The sequence below is a fragment of the Chaetomium tenue genome (assembly GCF_020726465.1).
Source record: "Chaetomium tenue strain MPI-SDFR-AT-0079 chromosome Unknown F5144scaffold_1, whole genome shotgun sequence".
In the NCBI taxonomy this organism is placed as follows: domain Eukaryota; kingdom Fungi; phylum Ascomycota; class Sordariomycetes; order Sordariales; family Chaetomiaceae; genus Chaetomium; species Chaetomium tenue.
In genome coordinates, this window is record NW_027117329.1 from 2,029,362 (window position 1) to 2,057,037 (window position 27,676).

The 27,676-nt window shown below is 56.4% G+C and overlaps 6 protein-coding genes across 6 annotated transcripts; 3 read left to right on the forward strand and 3 right to left on the reverse strand.

Moving 5' to 3' along the window:
• The first annotated feature begins 1,764 nt into the window (after positions 1-1,764).
• On the forward strand, positions 1,765-5,777 carry F5144DRAFT_26636 (phosphatidylserine decarboxylase-domain-containing protein). The gene is made up of 5 exons (XM_066783585.1): positions 1,765-2,141; positions 2,231-2,275; positions 2,356-4,615; positions 4,669-5,423; positions 5,507-5,777. The coding sequence occupies exons 1-5, from the start codon at positions 1,974-1,976 to the stop codon at positions 5,747-5,749; spliced, it is 3,471 nt and encodes a 1,156-aa protein (XP_066648203.1). The 5' UTR covers positions 1,765-1,973; the 3' UTR covers positions 5,750-5,777.
• Positions 5,778-6,340: 563 nt separating this feature from the next.
• Positions 6,341-7,847, forward strand: F5144DRAFT_616946 (uncharacterized protein; the record flags this gene model as incomplete). The annotated part of the gene is made up of 3 exons (XM_066791865.1): positions 6,341-7,118; positions 7,487-7,731; positions 7,766-7,847. The coding sequence occupies exons 1-3, from the start codon at positions 6,444-6,446 to the stop codon at positions 7,845-7,847; spliced, it is 1,002 nt and encodes a 333-aa protein (XP_066648204.1). The 5' UTR covers positions 6,341-6,443.
• Positions 7,848-10,688: 2,841 nt separating this feature from the next.
• Positions 10,689-13,292, reverse strand: F5144DRAFT_26838 (uncharacterized protein). The gene is made up of 3 exons (XM_066783588.1): positions 12,835-13,292; positions 12,707-12,776; positions 10,689-12,653 (listed from the first exon to the last, which is right to left on the reverse strand). Exons 1-3 carry the CDS (start codon positions 13,016-13,018, stop codon positions 10,748-10,750), a joined length of 2,160 nt encoding a protein of 719 aa, XP_066648205.1. The 5' UTR covers positions 13,019-13,292; the 3' UTR covers positions 10,689-10,747.
• Positions 13,293-16,043: 2,751 nt separating this feature from the next.
• On the reverse strand, positions 16,044-18,436 carry F5144DRAFT_588527 (uncharacterized protein; the record flags this gene model as incomplete). Its single annotated transcript, XM_066789942.1, has 2 exons — positions 16,044-18,187; positions 18,391-18,436. 2 exons carry the CDS (start codon positions 18,434-18,436, stop codon positions 16,044-16,046), a joined length of 2,190 nt encoding a protein of 729 aa, XP_066648206.1.
• A 4,634-nt stretch (positions 18,437-23,070) lies between these two features.
• On the forward strand, positions 23,071-24,818 carry F5144DRAFT_588528 (Myo-inositol-1-phosphate synthase; the record flags this gene model as incomplete). Its single annotated transcript, XM_066789943.1, has 3 exons — positions 23,071-23,795; positions 23,848-24,450; positions 24,509-24,818. The coding sequence occupies 3 exons, from the start codon at positions 23,071-23,073 to the stop codon at positions 24,816-24,818; spliced, it is 1,638 nt and encodes a 545-aa protein (XP_066648207.1).
• A 481-nt stretch (positions 24,819-25,299) lies between these two features.
• F5144DRAFT_522695 (uncharacterized protein) lies at positions 25,300-27,373 on the reverse strand. The gene is made up of 3 exons (XM_066786750.1): positions 27,359-27,373; positions 25,627-27,306; positions 25,300-25,545 (listed from the first exon to the last, which is right to left on the reverse strand). Exons 2-3 carry the CDS (start codon positions 27,283-27,285, stop codon positions 25,462-25,464), a joined length of 1,743 nt encoding a protein of 580 aa, XP_066648208.1. The 5' UTR covers positions 27,286-27,306; positions 27,359-27,373; the 3' UTR covers positions 25,300-25,461.
• Between the last annotated feature and the right edge of the window lie 303 nt (positions 27,374-27,676).

The window sequence follows — 27,676 nt, forward strand, 5'->3', positions numbered from 1 at the left end:
TGAGGGCGGAGGCGAAATTCGACTATTTAATAGCCTGTCTCGAGCCTGTAACCGTTGTAGCGAGACGGGAAGTGGACGGGTAGCCCCTTTGTTTGCCCCCGGGTTAGTTCGTCCAAAAGTCCCAATCAAGGTCAAGCGTCGTCGTTCATGTTCAACATGTCTGTCGGACAGGACGATTGACATGTGAGGCCTCCAGAACAAGTGGGTAGGAAGTTACTGTGCCGCTTATCCGCGGACGGACCTAAGCGCTGAAGCTGACCAGGACAAGAGAGCAACTCCATTGATCAAATACAGGCGATGATGCGCCCCAAATGACACTGTTGTGGACCAACCACAGAACTTCGTTAAAAACTGCGGCTTCAGTTGTGGGTGAGCTGACATGTTAGGTCTCGGAGCTGACGATCGGTGGACCAAGCATTGACCAATTCTTGTATCGACTGCGTCATCAAGTCATGCATCCAGAGAATGATGACAAGAAAGCCTAAAAGAACGGCTTTGTTAACTCGAAGTTGACTCGAAACGGCTCGAAGGCTTCCAAGGAGATGAGTGGAACCAGGATCGCCCATGGTTCCCGTTTTTAGTTATGTGGACCAGGAATCCCGTTCAAGGTACTTTCCTTACCTCGTTACGGTAAGTCAAGGTAACGAATATTTCGCATCGCCTTCCAATTGTGGTCTTGGCCTGGATTCCGCGCCAGAGTTTTTAAAAAACAACGAGATTGTTGATGGGGGCCATGTTTTTGAGGCGTATTTCCGGTTGAGGATTTTGGGCCTCGAGAAGCGGCTTTGTGCAACCACATAATACATGCTGACCTGTTCCAGGTCCATCTCGTCGGGTCAAAGCTGACCGTAAAGCGCGCATATTGGACATGTAGTTTAGTTGATGTAGTAGTATACATGCATGTACTTCGTACAACTTCTCGATCCGGCCAAATCGGAGGTGGACGGAATCCTTCTCTTCGGTTGTTCCGTAGCGATGCGTTCATCCCGCATCAAATGCCCGGTCTCATCGGTCCATCTCCGAATTTCCTGCGAGTACCTAGCTAGCGTCAGCCGCCCCCATTAGTTCGGCGGTCTGTCACCCACCGCTTTCTCGAGACGATCGGTATCGGCGGGGTGTTTCTAACTACGTGTATGGATGGTGCCGCGTACGGCACATGTTGATGCGCTTTGAGAATCTGTTACTTCCCCATCGGATGCGTGGCACAAACTGTCTCCTTTTCTCTCCGACCGTCATCTTTTTGCTTGGCCAGCCCGCCCCTGAAACCAACCCGAATCTCGCCTAGAAATCCCCTAGACCGCGAACAGGCAGCCTCAATCACTTTGGTCTGGTGCATTTGATGAGTTGCCACCCAGCTGAGGTCGCCTGTGCGGTAACTAATGACACTGTATTTCTTCCCCTTTTGGTGGGGTATTCGTCCAATATTAGCGAATCCCAGAGACAGCGCGTTGCCGATCCCTGTCCCCTGGCCCCACTGCCTTTTCCATCTCTCCTGTACGCTGCTAAGCTGTTGGGTACATATGTAAACCCAGGGCTGCGTTTCCGCGGCCGCTGAGGATGACGTCCTCGTTTCCTCGGCCCCAGCATCGCTACCCAGTTGCCTGACGTGTTCCAGAGACCCGTCAACCACTTCGAAGACCCCGACAACCCCGACGACTCCGATTTTGCCGATTTGCGTGGAGAAAACCCCCGCGTTCTGGAGCGAATCGCTGCTTGCCGCTGGCTTGGAGCTGCGGTGTTGCTGCCTCTGCAACAGCCCAGTGCCACGGCGAATGCAAGCAAGCACCCGACACGGGGCACCTAAAACTTGAATCTGACCCCGCCATATCTTACATACAAAGTACCACTTTAGATACCCCATAACCCATACCGTACTCCGTACCGCCACCGACTCGAAACTTGGAAACCGCCCTGGCTGCAGGCTAGGTGGTAGCACCGGGATCGCATAAACTCGTGTCGACCCCGCGCTCGCCATGGTCCGCATCATTCCCAATCGCCTGAAGCCAGGCTTCTCCAATAGCCCGAACACCAATTCAACCTCCAACAGCCGTAGCACGAGCCCAATGGGTACGAAAGGAGACGCGGCGAGCCCCGAGGGCCGCAAAGACACAGGCCTCGTTCTAAACGTGGTCATTTTGCGGGTACGGACCGCCGCTTGTTTTTTTTGCCGCCAAACAAAAACAATGGAAACACGAACGCGGGACTGACTTTGTGTGTGCGAACTGTCTAGGCCAGGGATCTCGCCGCCAAGGATAGGGGAGGCACGTCGGATCCGGTGAGTGCGACACTGCACACGGCAGGCATCTGCAGCTCCGAAAACAAGCTCGCGGCTAACTGCTGTTCGGCGATTATTAGTACCTCGTCTTGACTCTTGGCGAAGCGAAGCACATCACCCACACCGAGTCCAAAACCCTCAACCCCGAGTGGAACGAACAATGCGAGCTACCCGTTGCCGGCGTCCAGAGCCTCCTGTTGGACGTATGTGCCTGGGATAAGGATCGCTTCGGGAAGGACTATCTCGGCGAGTTCGACCTTGCGCTGGAGGAGATCTTTGCCGACGAGAAGACAGAGCAGATGCCCAAGTGGTACCCCCTGAAGAGCAAGCGGCCTGGAAAGAAGACCAGCATTGTCTCGGGGGAGGTCTTGCTACAGTTTACCCTCTTTGACAGCACCAATCCACAGGCCACCGACGAACAAATCTTTGAGAAGTTTACCGCGCTGGTCAAATCAGCCCCGGGCGCCGACACCTCACGAAACCCTACACCATCGCGAACCCCGGTTCTTGCCCCGGTCAAACAGGGCAAGGCCCCCTCACCCTCCCCGCCCCTCGGTGAAAGGCGGGCGGAGGAACACGACGAGGAGGACGAGTACGATGTCTACGAGGACGAGACGCCAGAGGATGAAGACCCGACCAAGCCGGAGGCGGCAGAGAAGAGGCGGAGAAAACTGCGGATTAGCGGCCTGAAGCGCAAGAAGAGGGACAACCCCTACGAGTTCATCAACGGCGGCAGTGATGTGGTTGGCATCATTTTCCTCGAGATCGGCAAGATTACCGACCTGCCGCCCGAGTCCAACCTGACCAAGACCAGCTTCGACATGGACCCGTTCGTCGTTGCCTCCCTGGGCAAGAAGACTTACAGGACGAAGACAATCCGACACAACTTGAACCCCGTTTTCAACGAGAAGATGATTTTCCAAGTTCTGGGCCACGAGCAACTCTACAGCTTCTCGTTCACTGTCATTGACCGCGACAAGTACTCGGGCAACGACTTCATTGCGTCGGTGAACTTCCCGGTGAAGGACCTCATCGACAAGGCCCCGAAAGCAGATCCGGAGACCGGGCTGTACAACTTGAAGGATGTGCCAGACTTCTCAGCGCCGGCGCAGCGTCCTCGTTTCATGAGACTGGGGTTATCGCGCACCCCTTCGACTCAGAGCCTGAGCAAGCTCACCAGGCCCAGTCTGTCCAAGAACCCGTCCACCGCGACGGCCGCGAGTGTCGGGTCGCCTGTGCCTACCCCCACCCCAAGCCCTGGTGCTTCCCAGGTCTTGGGAGACGGCTTTCCAGAATCTCCCCAGCCTGCGGTCGCCAACACCGGGCTTCTTCACCCAGGAGACAACGCCGTTGCCGCTGCTGCCTCCACCCTTGGAGAAACGACCCCGCCCGACGGCGAGGATCCGGAGTTCATCCCATACACGCTTCCGCTCAAGATGAAAAACCAAGAAAAGTGGGAAGACAAGCACAACCCACAAATGTTCATCCGTGCCAAGTACATGCCCTATCCAGCGCTTCGTCAACAGTTCTGGAGGGCCATGCTGAAGCAGTACGACACCGACGAGAGCGGCCTCATCAGCAAGGTTGAGCTGTCGACCATGCTCGACACCCTGGGCTCCACATTGCGCGAGTCCACCATCGATAGCTTTTTCCAACGTTTCCCTCATAAAGCGGGCGGTAACGACGATGCGGAGGACTTGACCATGGACGAGGCAGTCATCTGCCTCGAGGACCAATTGCAGGCCAAGTCGCGGCCACAGGGTATGGCGGAGCGGGTGAAGAACATGCTCCCGGATGCCGACAAGGTCAAGAATCTGCTTGCTCCCACGCATTCGGGAACTGACACCCCGGCTGAGGGTCCCGAGACGCCGTCCGAGTCGCAAACTACCGACACGTCGATTATTTCTGTCCCCGAACTGAGCACGCCTGGCGAGGAGGGTGATGCGCTGGATCGGGACGACTTGAATATCAACACGAGCGAAGAACACGTCGTTGAGATTCGGGAGTGTCCCATCTGCCACCAGCCGCGCCTAAACAAGCGCAAAGACGCCGACATCATCACGCATATTGCCACTTGCGCGAGCCAGGACTGGCGCCAAGTCAACAACCTGATGATGGGCGGGTTCGTCACTTCCAGCCAGGCGCAGCGCAAGTGGTACTCCAAGGTCATCACCAAGATCTCGTATGGAGGCTATAAGCTGGGGGCCAACTCGGCCAATATTCTGGTTCAGGACCGTATCACCGGCCAGATCAACGAGGAGAAGATGAGCGTATATGTGCGCCTTGGCATCCGACTTCTGTACAAGGGTTTGAAATCGAACAGCATGGAGAAGAAGAGGAGTAAGTACACCAGTGTTTAACAGGGGTTGAGCCAACTGAACTAACACGGACAGTCCGCAAACTCCTCAAGAGCCTCAGCATCAAGCAGGGCAAAAAGTACGACGACCCGGCGTCCAAGGCCGAGATCCCCAAGTTCATCGCCTTCCACGGCCTCGACCTCTCCGAGGTGCTGCTCCCGCTCAACGAGTTCAAGAGCTTCAACGAGTTTTTCTACAGGGCGCTCAAGCCCACCGCGCGCCCCTGCTCGGCACCCAACAACCCGCGCATCATCGTGTCGCCCGCCGACTGCCGCTCCGTCGTGTTCAACCGCATCGAGACGGCTACCAAGGTGTGGGTCAAGGGCCGCGAGTTCAGCATCAAGCGGCTCCTCGGCGACGCATACCCCGAAGACGTGGGCCGGTACGAGAACGGCGGCGGCTTGGGCGTGTTCCGCCTCGCGCCGCAGGACTACCACCGCTTCCACATCCCCGTCGACGGCACCATGCGCGAGCCCAAGACGATCGCCGGCGAGTACTACACGGTCAATCCCATGGCCATCCGCTCCGCGCTGGACGTGTACGGCGAGAACGTGCGCATCATCGTGCCCATCGACACGGCCGAGTTTGGCCGCGTCATGGTCATTTGTGTGGGTGCCATGATGGTCGGCAGCACCGTCATCACGCGCAGCGAGGGCGAGGAGGTCCGCCGCGGCGAGGAGCTGGGCTACTTTAAGTTTGGCGGGAGCACGCTCGTGCTGCTGTTTGAGAGCGGCAAGATGGTGTTTGATGACGACCTAGTGGATAACTCGAACACGGCGCTGGAGACACTGGTAAGCCTCCCCCCCCCCCCCCCCCTCCACCCAAACCACAACACCACACAACAAACCCACTAACCACCACCACCCCTTCACAGATCCGCGTCGGCATGTCCGTCGGCCACGCCCCTGGCGAGCCCATGTGGACCCCCGACATGCGCAAGGACGAGAACCAGATCACCGCCGCCGACAAGGCCGAGGCTAAGCGCCGCATCCAGGGCCAGGTCGCCGAGGAGTCGCCCGACGATAGTGCTAGTGCTAGTGGGGCGGAGGCGGAGGCGGAGGCCGCGGATGGGGGGGTCTCTGTAAGGGTGCCGCCGGTGGCGTCGCTTGCTGGGTGAGCGGTGGTGGTGGTGGTGGTATTGCAGGATGGAAGGCCAAGTGGGGGGGGGGGGGATTATATAAAGTGGTGGTGGCCACGGTGGCGGTGGTGGTGTTGTCTGCTGTTGTTAGCGTAGCGTTGGTTTGATGCGAGACTGCCGGCCGTCGTTGCTGTTGGCTGATAGACAGACTGGCTGGCTGGCTGGCGAACTGGCTGGGCGTGGCTTTTTCTCCCCTGATGAATTGGGTTTATTAGCAGTGCATATATATTTGCTGGGCATTGAACAAAAAGAAGTTTAGTTGGGGGGGAATATACACAGAGGATACAGGCTTTGCTGTGGCGGCTGGACTGGGCTGTTTTGTCTGTTGTGTACGCCTTTTTCATTCATGTTATAGACTATCACCTGGAGTATGAGCGGGTAGAATTCAATAAGGACTATAACCTTGGAACATGCTATCATCGTGTCGACGCCACCCCTTTACTTCGCGGTCATCTCCATCCATCTGTGCTATGGATGGGTTCTATGTGATGTTGAAGTTAGGTGTGGCAGAAAGCAGGGCATGTCCTCGGATATTCTGCGAATCAACGTCATCGAAGACTGAGCGCGAGGCGAGAAGATACTCATTCTTGCATGTATTATGCGCATGAAACCCCGCGCAGTGAACGGCTGAAACCTAGCCCTTAGCTCGGCAATCTCTCCCTTTTATCACAACATGGACAGAGTCATTATCATTGGCACTGGTGTGTTCGGTCTATCAACGGCCGACCACGTCCGTCAGAAATGGCCCCCTGCACAACTGTCAATCGTTTCCCGGCCTTCTCCCCTCGCCCCGAGCGACGACATATCAAAGATCGTCCGTGTTGATTACAACAACGCAGAGCGGATGACGGAGGCAATCGGGGCTCAGAAGCAATGGAACAGCGACATCAACTTTTCCAGGTACCAACACAGCATCGGGCGTGTAGTGATTTACGAACAAGATGATGCAGCTACAGTCCAGAAGATCAACGAGGTTCGCGAGGAGCTTGGGTTACCGCGCCGAGAACCCGGCGATAGGACGCTGATGAGAGATACATTCGGGACGGCGGCAGCTCCGGAATCCTTGACGTACATCTCAGCTCCGGACGACAGCATCGTCGACTGGGAACCGTGCATATCCGAGGCAAGGGTGCGGGCCAAGAACGCTTGCGTAAACAGCGGTGGAACCTTCTACGAAAGTGGTGTCACGAGCCTCGTTCAAGACGGAAGTCGTATTACTTCACTCGTGCTCGAAAACGGGGAGACGATCGAGACTAGGGATGCACAGGTTGTCTTGGCTGTCGGTCCATGGTTTGCTCAAGTCCTTGACGCTTCTGGCATTCCTCTCCCTCCGACGGGGAGGACCCCCGTGGCTACTGGCTTGTTTCTCATACAACGTTCGGTTGAACGAAGAGCAAACCGAGTTTTTCAGGGGCAAGCCGATGATATCCCATAGGGGGAAAGGTCGGTACTTCTCCACGCTTCTATTCTCTCCGCTTGCTGATTAGGTACCGTTGGCTGTAGTCGACTTTCTTCCTCCAGCTCGAGGCTGCGTCGGTAAGCTCACGTGGGCAGAGCCTTTCACCAACTTGCGTGGCTCTACTCTCTCCCGTGTTGAAGATCTTTCCAACACTGCTCTTGCGAAGCACCACATGCAGAAGACGATCGAATGGGCCAGGGAGTTTCTACCGGCCCTCAAGGGAGCACATCTCAGCTCTATCACATCATATTGGTTAGTCCCAGACCCTAGTTGACCAGGTTATGCACCACAAACTGAGCTTCTTTCATTGTACGAACAGGGACGGCGTCACGGCAACCCAAGACCCTCTCATTGCCAAGCACCCCCAGCTCCCCAATCTCACCTGTGTTGCTGGGGGATCCTACAATCGCGCCAAAGACCTTCCGACCATTGGCAGCACCGTCGTCGATGTTCTCAGTGGCGAGGGCGTGCCGGACCGGTATAGCTGGAAGCCGAAGCGGGAGTACTCTCACCGCGCACTCCCATCTTGTTGCCAGAGGCGACTTCGGTGTTATGGAGACGGAAGCGCAAGAGATGGTGGATCCAGCTGCTGGTAATTTATTTTTAGGGGTAATATAGGCTTTTGGTGGATGGTCCGGCCGTTGAGAGGATTCGTTTTGTTAGTCGGGAAACGGGGATATGTAGGTGCTTTTGACCGAGACGAGGACCAACTGTCCAAACAGTCTCCAAGAAATCTCAATGGACGGCCCGGAATGGCGAAAGGAAACTGGAGAAAATGGGACGAAGTAAACATAAAGGACAGAAGGGTATCAATTCACTACCAAGCGCCGCCGTGATGCTATCCCAATGGTGTCCCCCGCCAGACAACCCACTTTGCTTTGTATGTATGTAGGCATATGCAAGCAGGAGCGACAAGGGAACAAAAAAAGAAAAGAGAACCCAGAAGAGGAAGAACCCAAAGCAAAAAAAAAGCCCCATTGTGCATGTCATCCCAACTGCTTCCTTAGCCGCCACCCCGCCCTCATGGTTCGGATGCAACCACCACGTTGGCCATCGCAAATACGCCGATTGGCCGATGGCATCGAAAGCGAAACCGAGATCAGTGTCGCGTGCCTGTGTCGTGCGTTTCTGGGAAGCCATGTTGGGGACTGCAATGACGACAGATGACGGAATTGTGGGCGCGGATGGTGTATTGGGGGAAAAGGTTGTAATGTAGATGGAGATGGTGGTGATGACAAAGCCCAGTAGACTCCCGAAACTCCAAGCCGCTTAACTCCGGGGCTGGTCGTTGCCAGATAGATGCCTTTGGAAAAAAAAGAGATAAAATGCTGGTAGGGTTGGTGAGGGTGTGGTGTTGACGTGAAGTGCCCGATTGAGCCTTGTGCCTTGCCTTGCTTTGGTGGCGGTGAGTGTTGTGTGTTGTTTGTTCGGGTGTCTTGTAATCGACCTTCATCGGCTTTCCATTCTGAGGCTCCCGCAATTGTGTGGGAGTGGCTTGCACACACTCATCCATATCGATCCCAGCCATCCATCCACCGGCAAAAGGTTTCCGTCTTAGATCATGGCAAGTCGTGAACCAGTCGAGAAGCCTAGCGGGACCCCCATTGCCAATTGGACCCGGACGGCTTCCGTGTCAATGACGGTGGGAAGGACTCGCTGCGATCGCTGTCCATGGAACGCTTCTCCGCAGACGATGACGGGCGGTGAGGGTATGCCGAAGCCGAATTGGCACTGGTATTGTTGGTGAAGGCGGTGGAAGTTGTCGGGGGGCTCAGGTCTGGTGAGGTCTGGCGGGCCTGGCGCCAAGAAGAGTAGATCTGCTTGCACAGATGGGCGGACATGGTGTATGTCGGCGACATGATGGCGGTTTGTTTGAGGATTATCCTTGGAGGAATAAACAAACCAAACGAGGAAGCGAAGAAACACTGGGATGGGAGATTGATGGGCTCTGGTTTGGAAGGGCGGTCGGACGTCGAAGGCTGTCAGTGAATGAATCAACGACTGTGAGCTGACTGTCTGTCTCAGTCTGATTGCTGTTTGGGAGATTGCGGAGAAAAGGAGTGCGCGAGGAAGAAAACCAAGAACCAGTTAATCAGGGCATAAAGAGTTCGGGTGTCACAGAAGAGGGAAGAAGCAGATTTTAAATCATGACTTGTTCATTAACAACCTAACAAAACACACCCCCTAGGTCACCTTCCCACCAACAGGCGTTGTTCCACACCACCCTGTGACCATCTGCACTGACACGACTGACCGAGCAATGAGCAATCCTGGCTGCCGTCCGCCTTCCACCAGAACAAGCCCCCTGGACCTGAACAAGTCAACCAATCAGGAACAATATATTACAAACAATGTGGCTTTGCAATTTAGTGTGGCTTGTTGTTCTGGGCCGATTTCCAGGGACCCAGCAGCAAGGCTCGTGCGTTTGACGCCAAAAATCGACCCATGTGGTGCCCCGCAACCACCCTCCTTCCTGCAGTGACAACAGCGGGTAAATCACGATTTCTTGTCCCGAGTCGCGTGCTTGAGTTGCCTATTCTGAGATTGCCATGTTTACCTCATGAAAATATCCAAGTAAATGATGGCAGGGCTGGAATCACAAACTCGGTTTACCTGGGTAATCACTGACCGCTCCAACTCCCCTTACCCAAGGTACCCAAGTACCATATGCATCACTCAACATTCGGTTGTTTGGATTGGTGCTTTTGGCCCAGTCAGCTTCGAACACGGGAACTGTGGCATCCTTACCTAATACCTTAAACAGCTCGGTACCTCGCTTGTTTGCGTGCCGAGTGCGGCTCTTCTATATCTCCCCGCAAACCGCTTGGGGGCCGAAACCCAGACCTCACCTCACAAACACAGCGGTACTGGTATGTTCACTCCCCCCTGTTGTAGACTGAAGGATAGGGCCAGGGGTGTCTCAACTCTTCTTGTCGGGTAGCGGTGGTTAGGGTGGACCTTGTTTGCCTCGTCCCAGATCTGATGGAAGCATATTAACCAAGCCATGATGAGGCAATAGCAGGTCCTTGACAATCAAAGATATGAAGCCAGAGCGGATTTCAGATACATGTCTATATTAATCATTACGAATATTTCGTACATCTCAGTTATTTATAACTTCTAGACATACCCTCCCCGTTGATATGTCCAATACTCTTTATACGCCGGCATGCTATGCTATCAATCTCTTCATCGCAACCCGGTATTCCCAGGTCCGGCAACAAACTCAACCCAGAGAAAACCCGGGTCTCTGTTTCTCTCCCCCATCCTTTCACCCCCTCTCCGCTCTTGGCGGCGCACGGCGCGAGGCTTGGAGCATGGGCTCCGAAGCTTCCGTGCAGCTCGTCCGTGGCCGTAGTCTGACAAAATGCCGTTCTTCCACCCAGACACAATGTCTGTAAGCGCGACAGATAGCCAGACATCACCGCGCGGCGCGGCCTGTGGTGTAGGGCCTGGCGCCGCAAACGCGGTGTAGTGATTTAAAGCAGCTCGATCAACCATCCATCTTGTCTGCCTCTTCAGTCGTACGTCAGTCTGGAATCGGTCTCGTAGCCCTTCTCAGTCGGCCGGATCTCCTTGATGGGATGTAGGATCATAGAGGGGAGACACGGGCGGCCGTGCTCGGCCTCCCACTCGCTGCCGCCGATCCCGGTATCCTCGTAGCCGACCCAGTTGTTGTACAGCCGCTGTGGGGGGTAGGCGCGGAAGTACCAAGTGGTGCCCATGTATCGCCCTTCTTGACCCCACGCCATGGAGCTGCCGAAGCTGCCGCTCTGTCCCTTGGGTCCACCGTTGAACCACTTGGCGAGCTGGGAGCCCTTCCACGCACGGTCGAAGAAGACAGGCATGGGTGCGTACACCCCCTTGAAGCCGTGGAGAAGCGCTGCGGTCGGGGCCACCATCTCGGAAGTGACGTGGTTGCCGCGCAGGTCCTCGTAGTGCATGGCATCGAGGAGGCGTCTCGAGAGCCTGGACTGTGTGATGATGGTGGCGCGGCGAGGGAGCCTCCCCCAGGGGAATGAATCCGAGCGATAGCCCCAGACCGAATTGCGCATGACCCAGCCGCTGTTGACTGGGTTGAACATGGGAGAAAGCTCGATCAAATCCGCCTCCTCACCCACGCCCCACTTGTAATCATCGTCCTGGGGTTTGGCGACGGGAGGCTCGGGGCCGAAGGGGCTGACGACTGGGACCTTGGGCGCGCCCCAAACCGTCTCGGTGCCGACGGTCCGCTCCACCGAGGCGCGGAACTGCGTGTCAAAGTTGCCGTGAAAGGAGGGAATGTAAAATCGCTCGTTACGTTCCCAGAGCCCCTTCCGCGGTTGCTTCCGGCCGAAATCGGCCAGTTTGGAGAGGACATCGTAGTTGTGCCCGATGATACGGGAGTCCATTTCCCAGTTCCAGACAAACTCGAATTCGCGGAATTCTTGCATGAACATCTGGACCGGCAAGAACTGGCCGTGGTGCACCTTGCGGGCCTTCATGGTCAGGTTGGTATACATGCTGTTGACGGCGGGTTCGTTCCAGAGCACCGACATGCTCCTGAACTCGGCAGGGACGTGCTCCTCGAGTGCCTTGTTGTACGCATCGTCGGTCCAGATCTGGCGGTGTTCGTCCTTGATGTGCACAAAAAGGAAAACCTCGAATTCGCCGCCGGTCCTGAGATTCAATTCTGTGACGAGCGACCGAATGACCTCCTTATCGTTGTCGGTGTATTCCTTCCCAGAGAAGCTGCGGAGGAGCAGCGCGGTCCTCGGCTCCAACTTGTGCGTCGCGTTAGACGGCCGCTTGGAATTGACGACCGGCTTGTCCGACCTCCGCTGAGAGCCCCGCTTGCGCCAGAACCGCCTCACAGTGTGCATGATGTGCTCGTTTTCGGTATCCTCGTTGCTGTCGGCGTTTCGCTTCGAGTCGGTGGAGCCACTCCCATCCGTGGCGACGTATTCGTTCTCCGGGCCATCCGGGGCAAAGCGAGCGCGATTCCTCTCGAGGCACCGATCCTGGAGGTCGCCCCAGTTGACATCCTCCCAATTTATCTCTGCGCCGTCAGCCGTCACCACCGGCGACATCCCATACTGCCCCATCCGGGTCTCCCGCTCGAAGCACAAATTCCGGTCGAGCCCTAGGACGTTGTAGCTTCCAAAGCCGGGGTTGGGGAAGTTCTGCGGGCGGCCCTTGAACACGCGGATATCCTCGACCTCCTTCCCCGTCGCACCGATGCACGGCACATAGGTCGCGTGGTGCGCTTTCCACTCGGGGCTGTTGTAGTTCGGATATGGGTTAAACGTGACGGGCTGGGCCTTGCTGAAGGTGACCGTCGTGTTAGAGTCCGAGTTGAGTTGCTCCTCATGCGAGGGCTTTCTCGTTTCTTGATCGACAAGAGACTCGAGAGTATTCCCGTAGATGGCCTTGTAGCCGGGTCGACTAAACCGTCATGTTAGTACTATCACCAATCGCGTGGCATACGTGACTCGTACTTCTTGAGCTGATGGTACTCCTTTTCAAACGCTGCCCTTTGTGCTTGCAGTTCCTTAAGACGGCGTTCGCCTTGAGGTTTGTTAGCTGTCATTCGAAAGTCGATTCAGGGCAACTCATGGTTACCAACCGGGAACCCGTTCGAGGAATCGGTTGCCCTCGAGGAACGCAGGACTTTGATTCAACTGGCCATTGTGACGCAACAGCCCCAATAGGCACAGCACGAAAAGAACAAGGACCGCTGGCAGCACGGTTTTTGGCCGGGACAAGACCCGACGGGCCTGTGTCTTCACCGCCGCCGCTTTCACAAGCATCGTCAAGATAAGAGATCTAACAAGAGGAACAGAAGGCGGCCGGGAGGGAACACAACCGGTAGTCGCAAAAAGTCCGAAGCGAAATCCGAAGTGAAGGTCGCTCTTAAACAGGCATGACCCAAAGTTTGTTGCTCAGTAATGCCAGGCGGCTTGCTGTTAAACTTGGAAGAGGAGAGGAGAGAAAACTGCAGGGCCTGCTGAATCGTGCTGAAACGAGTGATTGCACGGAAGAAGGGAAAAGTCGGTGACCTGATCGAAGACGGGGGGGGTCGTCTAGGATGGAGTAGCGAGAGGCTGGTGATAATGGTCGACCAGGTTTCCGTGTCAAACGAACGATAGCGACTGTTGGTGGTGTGAAGAGTGGGAAAAAGAGTTGAAACGGTTTCGGGCTTGGAAGTCCAGTGTTAATTAGGTAGACTCGGTAGGCAAATTCTTGATAAACCAGGGCCAGGCGCGGGTGGCGGGCATCAGGGGCGGGCAGGGGGTCGGTCTCCCGCAGTGGGGTGGAAGCCCGAAAATGTTGCTTCAAACGGTGCCGGTGACAAGGTTCAAGGTCGGGGATGGAGGGGAGCGAGATGAGACAAGGGGGAACAAAACAGAACAACCAACGGCATTTCCCATTTGCAGAGCATGTCAACAGGCGGCCGACCAAGGAGTAGCACACTGGCAACTACAAGGGTCACATTTTCTTCCCAGCACGTCCAACAAGCGAAAGCCGACCTCTCAACGTAAGCACCCTTGTTGATCATAGCGAGTCCCTGAGATTTCTCGACCCATGATTGGGATGGAGCCAAACGCCAGCTGCAGAAAGAGGATTTCGGGTGGGCCCGTCACTGCAAACCCCCTTGCTGCAGGGAAGGGGCGGCTGAAGATCTTAGTCGAGTACAGATCTTTGTGTACCGGGCTGTGTTGGGCGATCGCCATTCAACTCCCGCTATAACGTCATTTGCATGTCGCACCATCAGCGATCGACGGCAACCTACTTCTTCAAGAATTTTCAAGTCTAGACGTGCTTCCGACCCCCGTCGCGGGTTTTCCGAGAGTTATGATAACAAACGGCTTCATGGTTGCAGCCATTCCGAGCCATCTTCCCATCTCCCACTAGCATTAAAAACACTAACACTTCACTTATGAGGAACAGTGGGCCGAGCACCGGTTCTTTCCTAATCCGGGTTGACGCCACCACCCTCGAAGGGACGTCTCCCCCTGACAAGCTAGAGAAGGGGCAGGCCTAGAATCTTGGCCCCAGTCTGCGCCAAGCGTGGGAGGATCGAAAAGCTCGGAGGGGGTACCGAACCGGCAGTGGAAATTCACTTCTCGATTGTTTGGCCGGTCCACTGCTGAAGTTTCCATTTCAACCAGGGCAACACGTGTTTCAAACAATCGGGATTCCTTCTCGTGTTACAGAGTACGTACATTGAAATAAGACATGATGTCAGAACATTCTACGAAGAAGCGTGCATGTGTTATCAAGGCTCGCTGTTTTCGGGATGAGCGAATTTAATGAAGGGGTTGCGGAATAACTCATCGTGCAGTCGAATTTCACCGCTGACCGCTCCGAACCTGGTCCAACGCGCCGCCATGGTTAACCTGGCCAAGGCCAGGGAGAGAGCACCAGGCCAGGTAGCTCACCGACTGGCCTTCTTCAACTGCGAGCTAACTAGCTGGCTGGTTAACCGCCCTCCCCTTTTTCCATTGGTGTAAGCGCCCTTGCATTCAGCCAGCAGCGTTCTCAAGCCGGCTTGTTGGAAGAAGTACGGATTTCGCGTGCCAATCCCGAGCTTATTTTCAAGCCCTGCAATCAGAGAGCCCCCCTTGGCCCCCAGCCAATGCACAGGTAGCGGGGGGTTGCGGCGCCGAAACAAGAAAGACGGAGATGAACGAGCGGGCGTTGGAAAAAAAGCAGCAAGCTGACCCGAAGAAACATGGGTTGAAATAAGCGTTTCTGCGGGAGGAAGTGAGATCTGCCGGGGTTCTGGAACTGGGTAACTCCAGACTGTCTGTCCATCAGCGGCGCATGTGTAACCATTCGCATCCTGCTTCTTGCCGATGGTACATAGATTGAAAGGTTCGGGGGATTTTCGAGAAGTCCAAGTCCGAGCTCCTTATTATATATGAAGCCATCGATGCATCGGCTTGTACGCAGCAGAGCCGCGATGTTCCACGGTGGAACGAAACGAATGATGTCTCGCCCTCGAGGCTGAGACTGTCTCGTCACAGGCTGACCACCAACTTGAACGTTTGCGGTAATTTTTTGTCAGTTCCCACTACTGTTGTCAAATCAACCAATGTTGATCATGCGTATCTTGGTGGAGAGTATCTTTCATTTTTTTTGTGGCCTCGCAGTAAGTATTAAGCACTATTGTTTATATACATAATTTACTGTTCCTCGTTACACCAACATCACTCTGTTTCCACATGTGTGACAGTGGCTGCGTTTCTGTCCGCTTCACCACAGTCCGCCTGCAAGACTCGCGTATCCCATGCACGCAACCAAGTGGCTGCTGCTGCGCGCCGGGATCGACCCGTTAGCACAACGTGAGAGAAGGCTTCCAGATAGCGTGACGACGCTGTGTCAGACCGTTTGGAACAGGTCCGATCCCCTAGGCGTTACACAGCTGAACGCCAAAAACTCAGACTCTGTCAACCGTTGTTCTGTAATCGCACCCATGGCCCGCTTGTAATGACTGGGGCCTCCCAAGAATCCCGCCTGTTGGACAAGTGCTTTCCGGTCCCCTTTTCCAATCTCCCAATTACCAGACCATAAAGACAAAGTAAAGTGCAAAATATGCTAGACCGAATCCAGTGGGTATATGAAGCGAAGTGGTGATCGGGGTATCGAAAATAAAAAAAAAGAATAGGAGCCTCAATCCATGAGTGCTCAGGCCAAATGTGAATATTAGATGGCGGCATCGAGCCGTTTCGTGCGCGTTGACGCGTATTTGGCGTATTACCCCGGAACCGTCGTCGAGTGGGCATAGTCGTCCGCAGATGGATGACGTGGTTCGGTCAATGCATCGCCTGCTCACATCATTCCCAACCTCGTCATCCTTTTTTCCATCTTCGGTTTTTGTCCCATCGGCCCCAACCTGCTGGGGTTGTAGCCGCCGCCCATGCCACCTCTCGGTCCACCGGGCAAACCCATATGCGGAGGCCGGAACCCCATCCCACCACCCCTGCCACCTCTACCACCCCTGCCGCCTCGGCCGCCCATACCACCCCTGCCCCCCATCCCACCTGGAGCATCGCCTGGTCCACCGCCAGCGAGCCTCCAAGCGTCGTCTCCACAATAGGCTTTCCCATTCACCTCAAAGTATCCATCCCTCAATGCCATCCCGCACTCGCCACACTTGAAGCACCCAACGTGGTGCTTCACCGAGGACTCGTCCTCGAGGTACTGGCCCTCGATGCCCCTGCCACAGCTTCCACAGAGGCTGCCGTTGAGCTTGTGGTAGTGTAGCTCGCAGTACGGCCTGTCGTCAAGTACGTAGAAGGTGGACGAAGAGAAGGGATTCTGGCAGGTCGAGCAGACAAAGCACGGTTTGTGGTACCGGCCTGTCAGACGACCATCGGCGCTCGATATGGACTTGCCCTTGATCGGGAGACCACACGCTTTGCAATCGCCGCGCGCTGAGGTGGGAGCCGGCTCACGGGAGCGGGAGCGAGAACGTGAGCGGGAGGGCTTCGGTGCTTGTTGTTGTGGTGGTTGTTGTGATTGTTGTTGTTGCTGTTGTTGTTGTCGTTTCCATGGCGGTTGGAATTGTACTGGGGTTGGTAGTTGAGGATATGCCTCCGAAGGGCGCCTCTCGCTAACCTGCTCGTCCCCCTCGGGCGAGGCAGCCCATCCTGGAGAAGGGAAGCCAGGTGTACTAGGGGAGAGGATGATGTCATTGGGTATTTGGACTGTCAGGTTGTCTCGGAGCGGTCTGTCCGGCATCGGCGACGGCAAGGGAGCCCTCTCTTGACCAACGCGCGGGTTTTGAATTGCAGGGTCGATACGCGGGTCATACCCTCGGTCTCCTGAGCGGGGCGGCCGCGCGCTCAAGGGGGATGGGCGGCCCCCAGTGTCTCTCGACGGGATCATCAGGGGCGCTGGCATTGGTGGCTTTGGTTTTACGTCATCCATGGAAGATTGGATATCCGTCATCAAGTTATCAAAACTTGATGTATCAGAGGGGCTTTTCCCCGACCTAGAGCCTAGAGACCTTGATGGGCTTGTTCGCGAGCTGGCCTGGCTCGTTTGACTCGCTTGACTAGGCCGGCGTTCCGGCTGACTGCTGTTTTCCGAAGAATTGGTTGATGACGTTGATTCCGACGGGTTGTGGTACGGGTTCCCAATCCCAAACTCCTCGGCCAGATTGATGGTTGGTACAACAGGGGTCGTCGGCCGAATCGCGCTGGTTCGTGGTGGCGGTGGCCGGGAGGTATCCGGCCCTCTGCTCGGCCTCCTCGGGCTCGTTATCGGAGACCGTCCGTCGGGTGCGCCTGGAGAATCCAGCGGGGGTTGCAGTCGATCCGGCCGCAATGTTGCGGAAGCGAGGGGAGCGGTCGGCGTGCGAGGGGGCGGGGCAAAACGCTCGCTGGGTCGGGGAAAGGTCTCGGACCTATTCGGCGTAGTGGGCAGCTCGAGGCCGTGTTCCGACGCTTTCGGGGGCGGGCCAAAACCCCCATATCCTTTTTGTGGCTTTGGCAGTCTTCCGCTCCCCGAGCTGCTGCTAGCATTAGAGGCCGAGGTGCCGGGGCGCTCGTCGGCGCCTCCAGGTGCACCCAGACCGGTTGCTGAAGGTCGGCGGGCCTGGTCAAAGGGGCTAGCCGTGTTGTCCAACAAATCCGGCTCCTGCTTTTTTGGAACGTATGCCCGGAACCCCGAATCCTCGAAAGTAGTACTGCTCCCAAATCCTCCATATCCACCCGGTCTCATCGACTGTGGCGGAGAGTTGTCGGCAATCTCTGGCGTAAAGTATTCATCGGTTTTGCCGGTATCTGACTGCCCAATTGGGGTTTGCGGCGATATGCTATTCTCTTGGCTGATGGGTGTAAGCTGAGTTTGGCCCATATATGAGCGATCTAGTCCACTGTTAGCAAGATTCGGCAGGCCGGGCTTGGGGTAACGCGTACTAGCCGCCGAAGTGTCCACCTGAGGAGGCGGTCGGGGTTGTTGCTTTGGAGCTAACGGGTTGCCGAAAGCTGGCATCAGTCTCCCGAATAGGGAGGCCGCAGGCAATGGGGGCGTGGCTAGAGGCGATGTTAGTCGGGGCCGGGGGGGGGGGAGGATGGGGTTGTTCTCATCATACGTTCCACCGGTGAACCAGACCCAGTGCAGAGATGCTCTCCCATCAGGGATATTTCCACCTGTTCGTTGCATGACGAACATTTAACTGTCGGCATGAAGCGCGACTCTCTCCCTACTGCTGCCATTCTCAAGTGTACTCAGCGGTTCGCGATGGGAGGTGCAAGCACTTCGGAGTGCGAAATCGGGAAGCGGATGCGAAGTTCCGAAGACGACCTGCCCCCCGGGTCTCCTGCGCCGCCCTGTCCTGCCGCGGGGGAGCGTGTGTTGTTGTCCTCGGGCCGGCCCTCCTCCAAACCGGGGGCAAGCGGCGGAATAAGTGGTTACTGGTCTTCTTATTGTGCCGGTTCAGGGTCTAGCACCCCAAACAAGCAAAGGTGGATGTTGAGGGCAACGATTACTTGGAGCAACCGCTCAGACAGTGGATTCTACCAGAAGGAGGAGAGGATCCCACGGTGTGCCGGGACCGATCTGGTTTTACACGGACAGGGCCCCGACAATGAGAGAGTCTAGACCTGCCAAGCCGGGCTGTGCGTGATTCTCAACCGGCTGCACAAAATAAACGAGTTGTGGGGAGGGGAGGACGGGCAAGTGGTGTTGTTGCGGATCGTGTCTCGAAAGTGGAGGGTGAAGTTGGCCGTCGGGGTGCAGATGCAAGATGCAAGTGTTTCCCAAAGGGATGATGAGTCGGATGAAGAGCCACGGGCGAAAGGCCAGCCCGTTACACCGACCCTGGCCCCGGGCCTCTGTAAATCGCTGCAGGGACGACGATGGGGGTTCGGTGGCCGCACAGGGGTCTCGTGCCGAGCTCCCCCCGCTTTGGAGGAAGGAGCCGGGGATTTGATGTGCACAGATGGAGCGAGGATCAAAGCCTGACCAGGGTCCTGGCCCCCCTGACAGCCAAACGTCTCCGTCTTGGTGCATCTGCACGCTGCTGAATCTCCTTCCCCCAGTGCAACCAGGCCAAAGCGAGCAGATGGCCCGCGCGTCCTTGCATTAGTCTAGTCCCGATCTGTGAATGGGCGCCGTGACAGTTCCCCAGATGGCAATCGCAACTTGTCGCCATGAGCGGTGAGGAGGCGAGCAGCAGGAAGGAACAACGCTGCACCTCACCACTCGGGGGCGGGTGAATGGCGACGTCGGCTCTCGAACTGGCAATAACCCTGAACAGGTCATGGAAGCTCGACTCTCCGGCCGTCTGGTCGTCATTTCGGCGGTTTCCTCGTCGTTGCAATGCCCACGTTCGGCAAATTTGGCCTCATCATGCAACGCGATGGAAGAAACCACACGTCGCTCTCCCTGTCGCCAGAGGCTTGTCGCAATCTTTTGGGGCTCCACATCGCTCTCGATCAACGCCCACCTGTTGGAGCGCCAACAGCAGAGAAGGAGAGTCTCGGCTGTTGGAGCGGGTACCTTGCAGTAGCACTCGCCTCATTCGCCTGATTCGCCTCATCCAATGACCGATAGGTGGTCAACCCCCCAAAATGGGGATGTTATCGTCGTTCCAGCATCTCCACGAGACGGGATCGTGACCGCCACCGCGTCTCAGAATTGGAGTTGTCATGCCGTCGACGGCCAACGGGATAATATTCTCTCTCGTATATCTCAAACAAACTGGCGGCAAGAACGTCGCAAAGGTTGTCACCACTTCAACCCCAGTGCCCCCAAATTACGAGGCAGGTTAGGCTGATACCCTGTTTTGTTTTCCTTCGTTCTCGCTTTTAGCGACTGAGATCCTTGGAACGCTCTTCCGTTGGGCTGTTTCCAGATCCGTCATCTGATTGGTACCGAGCGGCTCGCCAGCAAATCGCTGCATTTCCAGCTGCTCACAAGGCTCGTCGACGTTGCACATTCTGAGGCCGTGTGGTGTTGGTGTTTAAGATTGCCCCCCCTGACGCATCCAATGATCGTGCTGGGATGACCTGCTGCCCTGCCAAGCCATTACCATGCCAGGGCCCCTGTCATCTTGGACCTGGAGAAATGCGGCCGGCCGCCGAACACCCTTGTGGCTGATTGACTTCCAGAACTTCGAAAGTCCTTCGTCATCATCTCGCTCACGTCAACCAACCACACCTTCGGCGAATGGAAGAATCGCTCGGCCAAGTGCCGGGCTGATTGCGCAAGATCGAGATAATCGAGCGATGGGCTGGGAGCCCGTCGTTGTGGTTCCACTCAGCTGAGCTTACAATCTCGTCCCGGGGCACCTACGAGGTATGCGAGTGACCACCTGGCGCGGCCATTGGCCGAGACCTTTTCCCCTCCCCATCTACAAGTACGAAGACGCAGCGGTAAATCTGAGTTGTCGGCCGGCCTTTTTTGAGGCCAGCTCCTTGTGTCAGGCTGAACGTCAGCGGCTGATCAAGGGGTCATCAAATTGCCGCCGCTTGGCCAAGCCCCATACATTCCAGGCGCTGATATCAGCCGCAATTCCCAACTTCATTCGTTAGCCAGAGGTCAGAGTAATTCCGTGTGCATTTGGACAATGCTTGACCGGACCGGACGGCGGAAACGTGCCAACGCTGCACCCGGATACCACCCATCTGCAACCCCACACCCAACCGACCACTCGTCCGCACGGGTAATTCATGCCTCGCGTCCGGGTGCGCTGGTGAAACGAAGACCAACGAGACCGCAAGGTTGCCCCTCTATCACGCAGCTTAGCCAGGCTGTCATCGGGAAGCTGCACGTCAATCTCCGCAGCGCTGGTGACTGCCTCGCAGAAGGTCTCGTTGCCAGGCATCTCGCATCTATCATGAAATTATACGAGGCCGTTCTCAGCCTACCAGAATAGCACTCCAAGGACGAAAAAGCCGAACTCCAAGCGCGGGTAATAGGTATTCGGAATCTCGGCCAAACCTCGACTCTGGAAACCAAACAAGAAATTGAATTAACCCGTTCCCCTTCTCCTTGGCTCGATTTCTTTAGTCCGATCTCTTGTGCGCAATCCCTCTTGATCAATTTATTCCTTGGGACCCGGCCCAGCTTTTTTCGGGCGAGATGCTGAATACTACCTGCTAAGAAAGCTGCAGTGCTTGAGAACTGAAGCTCTTCGTTTATGATATGCCACCAAGACGACTGACGATCGAGTTCTCAGCAATCACATACCAAAACCTTGGACTTTGTTTTAGCCAGCGGTCAATCATCAACACGTTGATAACGTAAGTTTCGGATGGAAGGCGAGGGAAACATTTTGCGGCCAAGGGCTTGGTCCGAATCCGCCATGCTTTGCCATTTTCACGCATGAAAGCTGCCAAATGAGAGCTTGGGCTGCAGCGTTCACCGCCTGTTATTGAATTGGCCAACGTGTCTATTCTGCAATCGCAAGGTGGTGTTGGATCGGCCAAGCACCAACGACAATGCGGCCTTCACTCCTCAGAGGTAGGTTCTTCCCGAAACTCAGACGATTTTCGTGTCTCGGGCCATGGATGCTGCATGGGGGTGACGAATCCCGGGCGGCTCAACCGTGGCTCCGGCGTCGGCAAAGCGGCATGAGCCAACGCACGCAAGATTTGAGGACAAGATACCGGAAGCCGCTAACACCAACGCTCATGTTCTTTGCCGAGTCCCGGTTTCTGAAGAGCAGAGGGGTGCCGCATCTGTTTGCTGGCACGTTGACATCTCTATGAGGAGATGATCAGCGCAATCTAAGATCATTTCAACCCTTTTCCGCGCTGGGCGCGGGCGGGACAAGAGCGGTGCCGCGGGAGAAGTGAGAGCGCGGCTCCGCCATCGGGAAACCCAACTCTCCCGTCCCGGAGACGGCCGGTCCTCGCGTGACGGACTGGCTCCGGCAGCATCGGACCACCAATCAACGATCTCAGACCAAGCTCGCTTCCTAGCTCCGCCCCACCCTCCACAACCCCGCGCTAGTTGCATAGCGAGTCTTGCGCAGAAAACAGTGCATTTTGGAGGGGTAGCGGGGTGAATGGACGACACAAGAACTTCACAGAATGCCAGAGGTGGCTTTTCAACTGCCATCAACAGCAGGGAGGTCAGAGTAGCCGATTCACAATTAGGAAAATCAACTTGTTGATAAGCCCATAAGGGCCATGATCCTGTGGTTGCTGGCTGTGGTTGCTCGCTTTCGGTTGGGATGCAAATCTGAAAAGGGATGACCGTTCTGCAGCAGGTGAGCAGCCACCTCGACGGCGGCAGAAGCGGGATGGACCCGCTGTCAACTGTCGAATCTCTAGTGGTCGAAGATTCGAGTCTCCCCAGATTTAGCGGCCGAGTAATCCGAGACGTGGAGCCCGAATGTATGTAGGGAGTTAGGTAGGTTAGGTTAGGTAGGTACGATGGATGTTAGCGCACCTTTCACCGCCTGGGCTTGGGGTATAAGAGGAAGGGGCTCCTGCCGTTTCTGCCGAGCGAGTTTTCCTTTGTCAACCCACACCTACTTGCCTGTTACTTGGAAGCTTCGATCACGATCTAGTTCGACGGCATTCTTGAGCCCGAGGCATTCAATTGACTTCTCGTCTTTCGTGCTCTAAGAGATCGCGCTTTCGAGCTGCGGTCGCTCCAGCCGTCAAAACGTTCTCCAACCTTCTCAACTCGTAAGCAGATTTTTATTTCACCCATCACCAACAACAAACACGGCTTCTTCTTCTCCGTCACAATAATGCTAACCGCTTCGATAGCGTCCACCACCCGTACGCAGGAGCCCGTTGTTCTGCCTCTCCCGGAGGAGCAGCGGACTCGATCCAGACCCAATAAAGTCTCTGTTTCCAGAAGACAAGTATTGTTGATCTAAAAAATTGCGAAAATGGCACCGCACGCTGAGACTGACTCTGGCACTGCGAACGGTGGTGGACACTCCAACAATGGTGTTGCTGGCAATGGCTCGGCCGCCCGCCCCAAGTTCATTGTGAACTCCCCCAATGTGGTGTACTCGGACAGCGAGATCCGCTCCAAGTACACCTACCGCACTACCATGGTGACTGATGGCGAGGACGGCACCCGTACCGTCACCCCCAAGGAGACCGTCTATGACTTCAAGCTCGACACCAAGATCCCCAAGGTCGGTGTCATGTTGGTCGGCCTGGGCGGCAACAACGGCACCACCATTACTGCCGGTATCATTGCCAACCGTCGCGGCCTTGTCTGGGAGACGCGCAATGGCCGCCAGGCTGCCAACTACTACGGCTCCGTTGTCATGGGCTCGACCCTGAAGCTGGGCACTGACACCAAGACCCAGCAGGATGTCAACATCCCCTTCCATGATGTCCTGCCCATGGTCCACCCCAACGACCTCGTCATTGGCGGTTGGGATATCAGCGGCATGAACCTGGCCGATGCCATGGATCGCGCCAAGGTCCTAGAGCCGACCCTCAAGGCCCTCGTCCACAAGGAGATGGCCAGCATGGTCCCGCTTCCCAGCATCTACTACCCCGATTTTATCGCCGCCAACCAGGAGGAGCGGGCCGACAACCTGATTGCCGGTTCCAAGGCTTGCATGGCCCACGTCGAGCAGATCCGCAAGGATATCCGGTACGTAACCAAGTCCCAGCTCTACGGTGCCCCTATCTCTAACCCAACACAGTGACTTCAAGGCTGCCAACAACCTGGACAAGGTTATTGTCCAGTGGACTGCCAACACGGAGCGTTTTGCCGACCTCATCGACGGCGTCAACGATACGGCCGACAACTTGCTCAAGGCCATCGAGGCCGGCCACGAGGAGGTTTCCCCCTCGACCGTGTTCGCGGTTGCTTGCATCCTCGAGAACGCTCCCTTCATCAACGGCTCCCCCCAGAACACCTTTGTGCCGGGCTGCATCGAACTGGCCGAGAAGCACAACGCCTTCATTGGCGGCGATGACTTCAAGTCTGGCCAGACCAAGATGAAGTCGGCCCTGGTGGACTTCATGATCAGTGCCGGCATCAAGCTCACCTCGATTGCCAGCTACAACCATCTTGGCAACAACGATGGCATGAACCTGAGCTCGCACAGGCAGTTCCGCTCGAAGGAGATCTCCAAGTCCAACGTCGTGGACGACATGGTCGCCGCCAACACGGTGCTGTACGCCAAGGACGAACACCCCGACCACGTGGTCGTCATCAAGTACATCCCCGCTGTCGGCGATAGCAAGCGTGCCATGGACGAATACTCTGCTGAGATTTTCCTCGGTGGCCACCAGACCATCTCGTAAGCACACAAAAACCTCTTGGGCTCGATTATCCTTTGCTAACTCAGCTGCTCACAGGATGTCCAACGTCTGCGAGGACTCTTTGCTTGCTTCCCCGCTCATCATTGACCTGGTCGTGATCGCCGAGTTGATGACTCGCATCCAGTGGAAGCTGCACTCGGCCGAGGGAGAGGACGCCAAGGGCTACAAGAACTTCCACAGCGTGCTGAGCGTGCTCAGCTACATGCTTAAGGCGCCCCTGACTCCCCCCGGTACCCCGGTTGTCAACGCCCTGGCTAAGCAGCGCGCCGCGCTCGCCAACATCTTCCGCGCTTGCGTCGGCCTCGAGCCTGAGTCGGACATGACGCTGGAGCACAAGCTGTTTTAGGCTTCTGCGCAGCTCTGAGCGGTCTTGGATTTGCCTGCCGCGCTGCATCTTCATTTCATTCTGATTTCGAAAGTGATCTCTAGAGTTCTGCTTTTGAATTTGGGCCATCGTTTGAACCAACATTTATGCGACGCTTCGCGACACAATTTAGTGGACATGAGGACTTCTATTCTTCGAGGATGGAATGTTCCGAAGATGATCCACCTAGCTAGTCATTATAAAAAATCCCAAGATTGTTACTGGGAACGTGCTTTTCTCTCAAGTGATGACGTGTGGGTGACGTGAGAAGGCGGTACCTGTTGCTGTTTTCTTGGGGGTTCGTGCTATCTCCTGAGTGAATCCTCGGCCAAACACAGTAAACCCGTCAAGACTACGTGAGACACGGTGTTCAACCATTCCGCTATGTACATCTCATAGTGCTAAGAACTGTGACATTGGGATACTGTGCGCTAGGCCTGAGGAGCGCCTACAAGAATATATAGCAATGTTCTCTGGCTCTACATCTATCATGCTGAAAAGAGCTAGATTCTGCCCCTTAAACCTCGTCTGCTGCTTGGCGGAGTCGAATAGAGGTTGGTAGAGCCAAAACCTAGAAACAGAGGACGGGGGAAGGAGAGGGTTCTCCCAAGGCAGACTCGCTTGCTCAAAGTCGTGACGTCTTCGGCTTGCCGTCGCCCACCTCCTGCTTAGCACGATCCCGAAGCTGCTTGCGGAGGATCTTGCCAGACTATACAAAAAAAACCATAAGTTAGTACGGATCTCGAAGCCACTCACTCTACAGGCTTATTATCAGGATGCTTTTACGTACCGGGTTCTTAGGAACGGCATCCACAAACACGACGCCGCCCTTGAGGCGCTTGTAGCGAGTGACCTTGCCCTCCATCCACGCAGCCACGTCCTTCTCCGAAGCCGTCGACTGCGGCCGCCGCACCACATACGCGCGCGGCACCTCCTCGCCCCCAATCGTCACGCCAACCACCGCCGCGTCCGCCACGTCCGGGTTATCCAACAACACCCCCTCCAGCTCCGCCGGCGCCACCTGATTACCCTTGACCTTGATCAGCTCCTTCACCCGGTCCACCACATGGAAAATCCCCCCTGGTTTATACTCCTCCACAAACGCAATATCCCCCGTCCGCAACCACCTCGTCCCGTCCGCATCCACCACGACCGTCTCGGCCGTCGCCTCGGGCTTGTTCCAGTAGCGCCGCATGAGCGTCGGGCCGGTAACCCACAACTCCCCCGTCACCCGTGCCGTCTCAATCGGCGTCTTCCCATCCAGCGCCACCAGCCGAGCCCGACAGTTGGGGTACACCTCGCCCACCCCCGCCGACCCGCCCAGCGTGGACGTGGCGTCCCACGCGATGGCCGTGCAGGTGACCTCGGTCATGCCCCACCCTTGGCGCACGAACAGGCCCTTTCCGGGGAAGAGGCGCTCGACCTCCTCGCAGACCTCGCGGGTGAGGGGCGCGGCGCCCGAGCCGATGGTCTCGATGGAGGAGAGGTCGTACTGGCGGGTGGCGGGGTGCTTGGCGAGAAGCACGACAATGGGGGGCACGACGGGGAGGGTGGTGACGCGGAAGCGCTGGATGTGCGAGAGCATCTTGACAAAGTCGAAGGAGGGCATCACGTACACCGGGATGCGCAGGTGCGGGAGGTTGGCGATGAAGTAGGTCTGGCCGTAGGTGTGGTAGAAGGGGAGGAAGGCCAGCCCGCGCTCGCGCGCTTGGCGCTCGGCGGCGTCCGGGCGCAGGTTGTTGATGTGCACGACCCCGACGCCGTTGGCGACGTACGAGTAGTGGCTGATCTCGACGCCTTTAGGCACGCCTGTGGTGCCGCTGGAGTAGTTGAGGCAGCAGGTGGTTTCTTCCGGGTTGGAGGGTTCCTCCCAGCTCCAGGTCTCGGCTTGGCTGGGGCTGCCGGCGAGGAGTTCGGTCCAGTGGTGTGCGCCGTCTACGCGGCCCCTGGCGCCGGGCCCGGGGGAAGGGGCTTGTGCGATACGGGAGGTTGGGACGGTGCTGTTGCCCAGGACGAAGATGCGGTCCTTGGGCAACCCGACCTCGGCTGCTGCCTCGAAGGCCGTCTTCACGGCCTGCTCGGCGACGAAGAGGAAGCGCGCTCCGCTGTCTTTGAGCTGGTACGCCAGCTCCCGTGGAACGAACGTCGGGTTGGCCCCGGTCACTATACCACCAGCCATGAGGACGCCGAGGAAGACGGAGGGGAAGAGGAGGCTGTTGCCGGAGAAAATGAGCACCCGGTCGCCCTTCTTGATCCCTTCCTTCTGGAGGCCCAGGGCAACGCGCTTCGAGAGCAGGCGGTAGTCGCTCATGGTGAGGTAGTTGGTCTCATGGTTGTCTGGGTCGATAAAGGCCTGGTGGTCGGAGATGGGACCACATGCTGACCCGAGGATCCATTGCTGCAGGGAGCAGCGTGGAATGGGCACCTGCCAGCGTGATGTGATGGTCATGGTGAATAAGGGGCTGTGGTGCTAGTGCTGGGGTTAGTAAAACCCAAGTACGAGGCGGGACTTCATAACGTACCTACCCGGCCTGTCGGAGTGGTGAAGAAGATTGTGAGTGATATATGAGGTTAATTTATCGCGGGCTGGGGTTCCAAAAACAAACCAAAAAACAATTCGCTACAACAATGGTGATGAGGAGAGGAGGGACTTGGGCCCTAGTTGACGGTGTGAAGGAGGGAGGGGTAGGAGCAAAGATGGCTAGTCTTGAGGTATAGGTATATATACCTGGGCAGCTATAAGTGCCTCTAAGCGCCAAAGCTTAACCGCAAGGCGAGGGTGGGTTGTTTTCCCTAGCCACGGAACAAGACACAGACGCTTGTGTCTTATCACTGGTTAG

Excerpts from the sequence above, each read along its gene's own strand:
- F5144DRAFT_26636 (XM_066783585.1), top strand. The coding sequence starts at position 1,974 with ATGGTCCGCATCATTCCCAATCGCCTGAAGCCAGGCTTCTCCAATAGC. Across the intron at positions 2,276-2,355 it reads GGGGAGGCACGTCGGATCCG|TACCTCGTCTTGACTCTTGG; the intron begins GTGAGTGCGACA and ends GGCGATTATTAG. Across the intron at positions 4,616-4,668 it reads CAGCATGGAGAAGAAGAGGA|TCCGCAAACTCCTCAAGAGC; the intron begins GTAAGTACACCA and ends TAACACGGACAG.
- F5144DRAFT_522695 (XM_066786750.1), bottom strand. The coding sequence starts at position 27,285 with ATGACCATCACATCACGCTGGCAGGTGCCCATTCCACGCTGCTCCCTG. Across the intron at positions 25,546-25,626 it reads ATGCCGTTCCTAAGAACCCG|TCTGGCAAGATCCTCCGCAA; the intron begins GTACGTAAAAGC and ends TTTTTTGTATAG.
- F5144DRAFT_26838 (XM_066783588.1), bottom strand. The coding sequence starts at position 13,018 with ATGCTTGTGAAAGCGGCGGCGGTGAAGACACAGGCCCGTCGGGTCTTG. Across the intron at positions 12,777-12,834 it reads ATTCCTCGAACGGGTTCCCG|GCGAACGCCGTCTTAAGGAA; the intron begins GTTGGTAACCAT and ends ACAAACCTCAAG. Across the intron at positions 12,654-12,706 it reads GAGTACCATCAGCTCAAGAA|TCGACCCGGCTACAAGGCCA; the intron begins GTACGAGTCACG and ends ATGACGGTTTAG.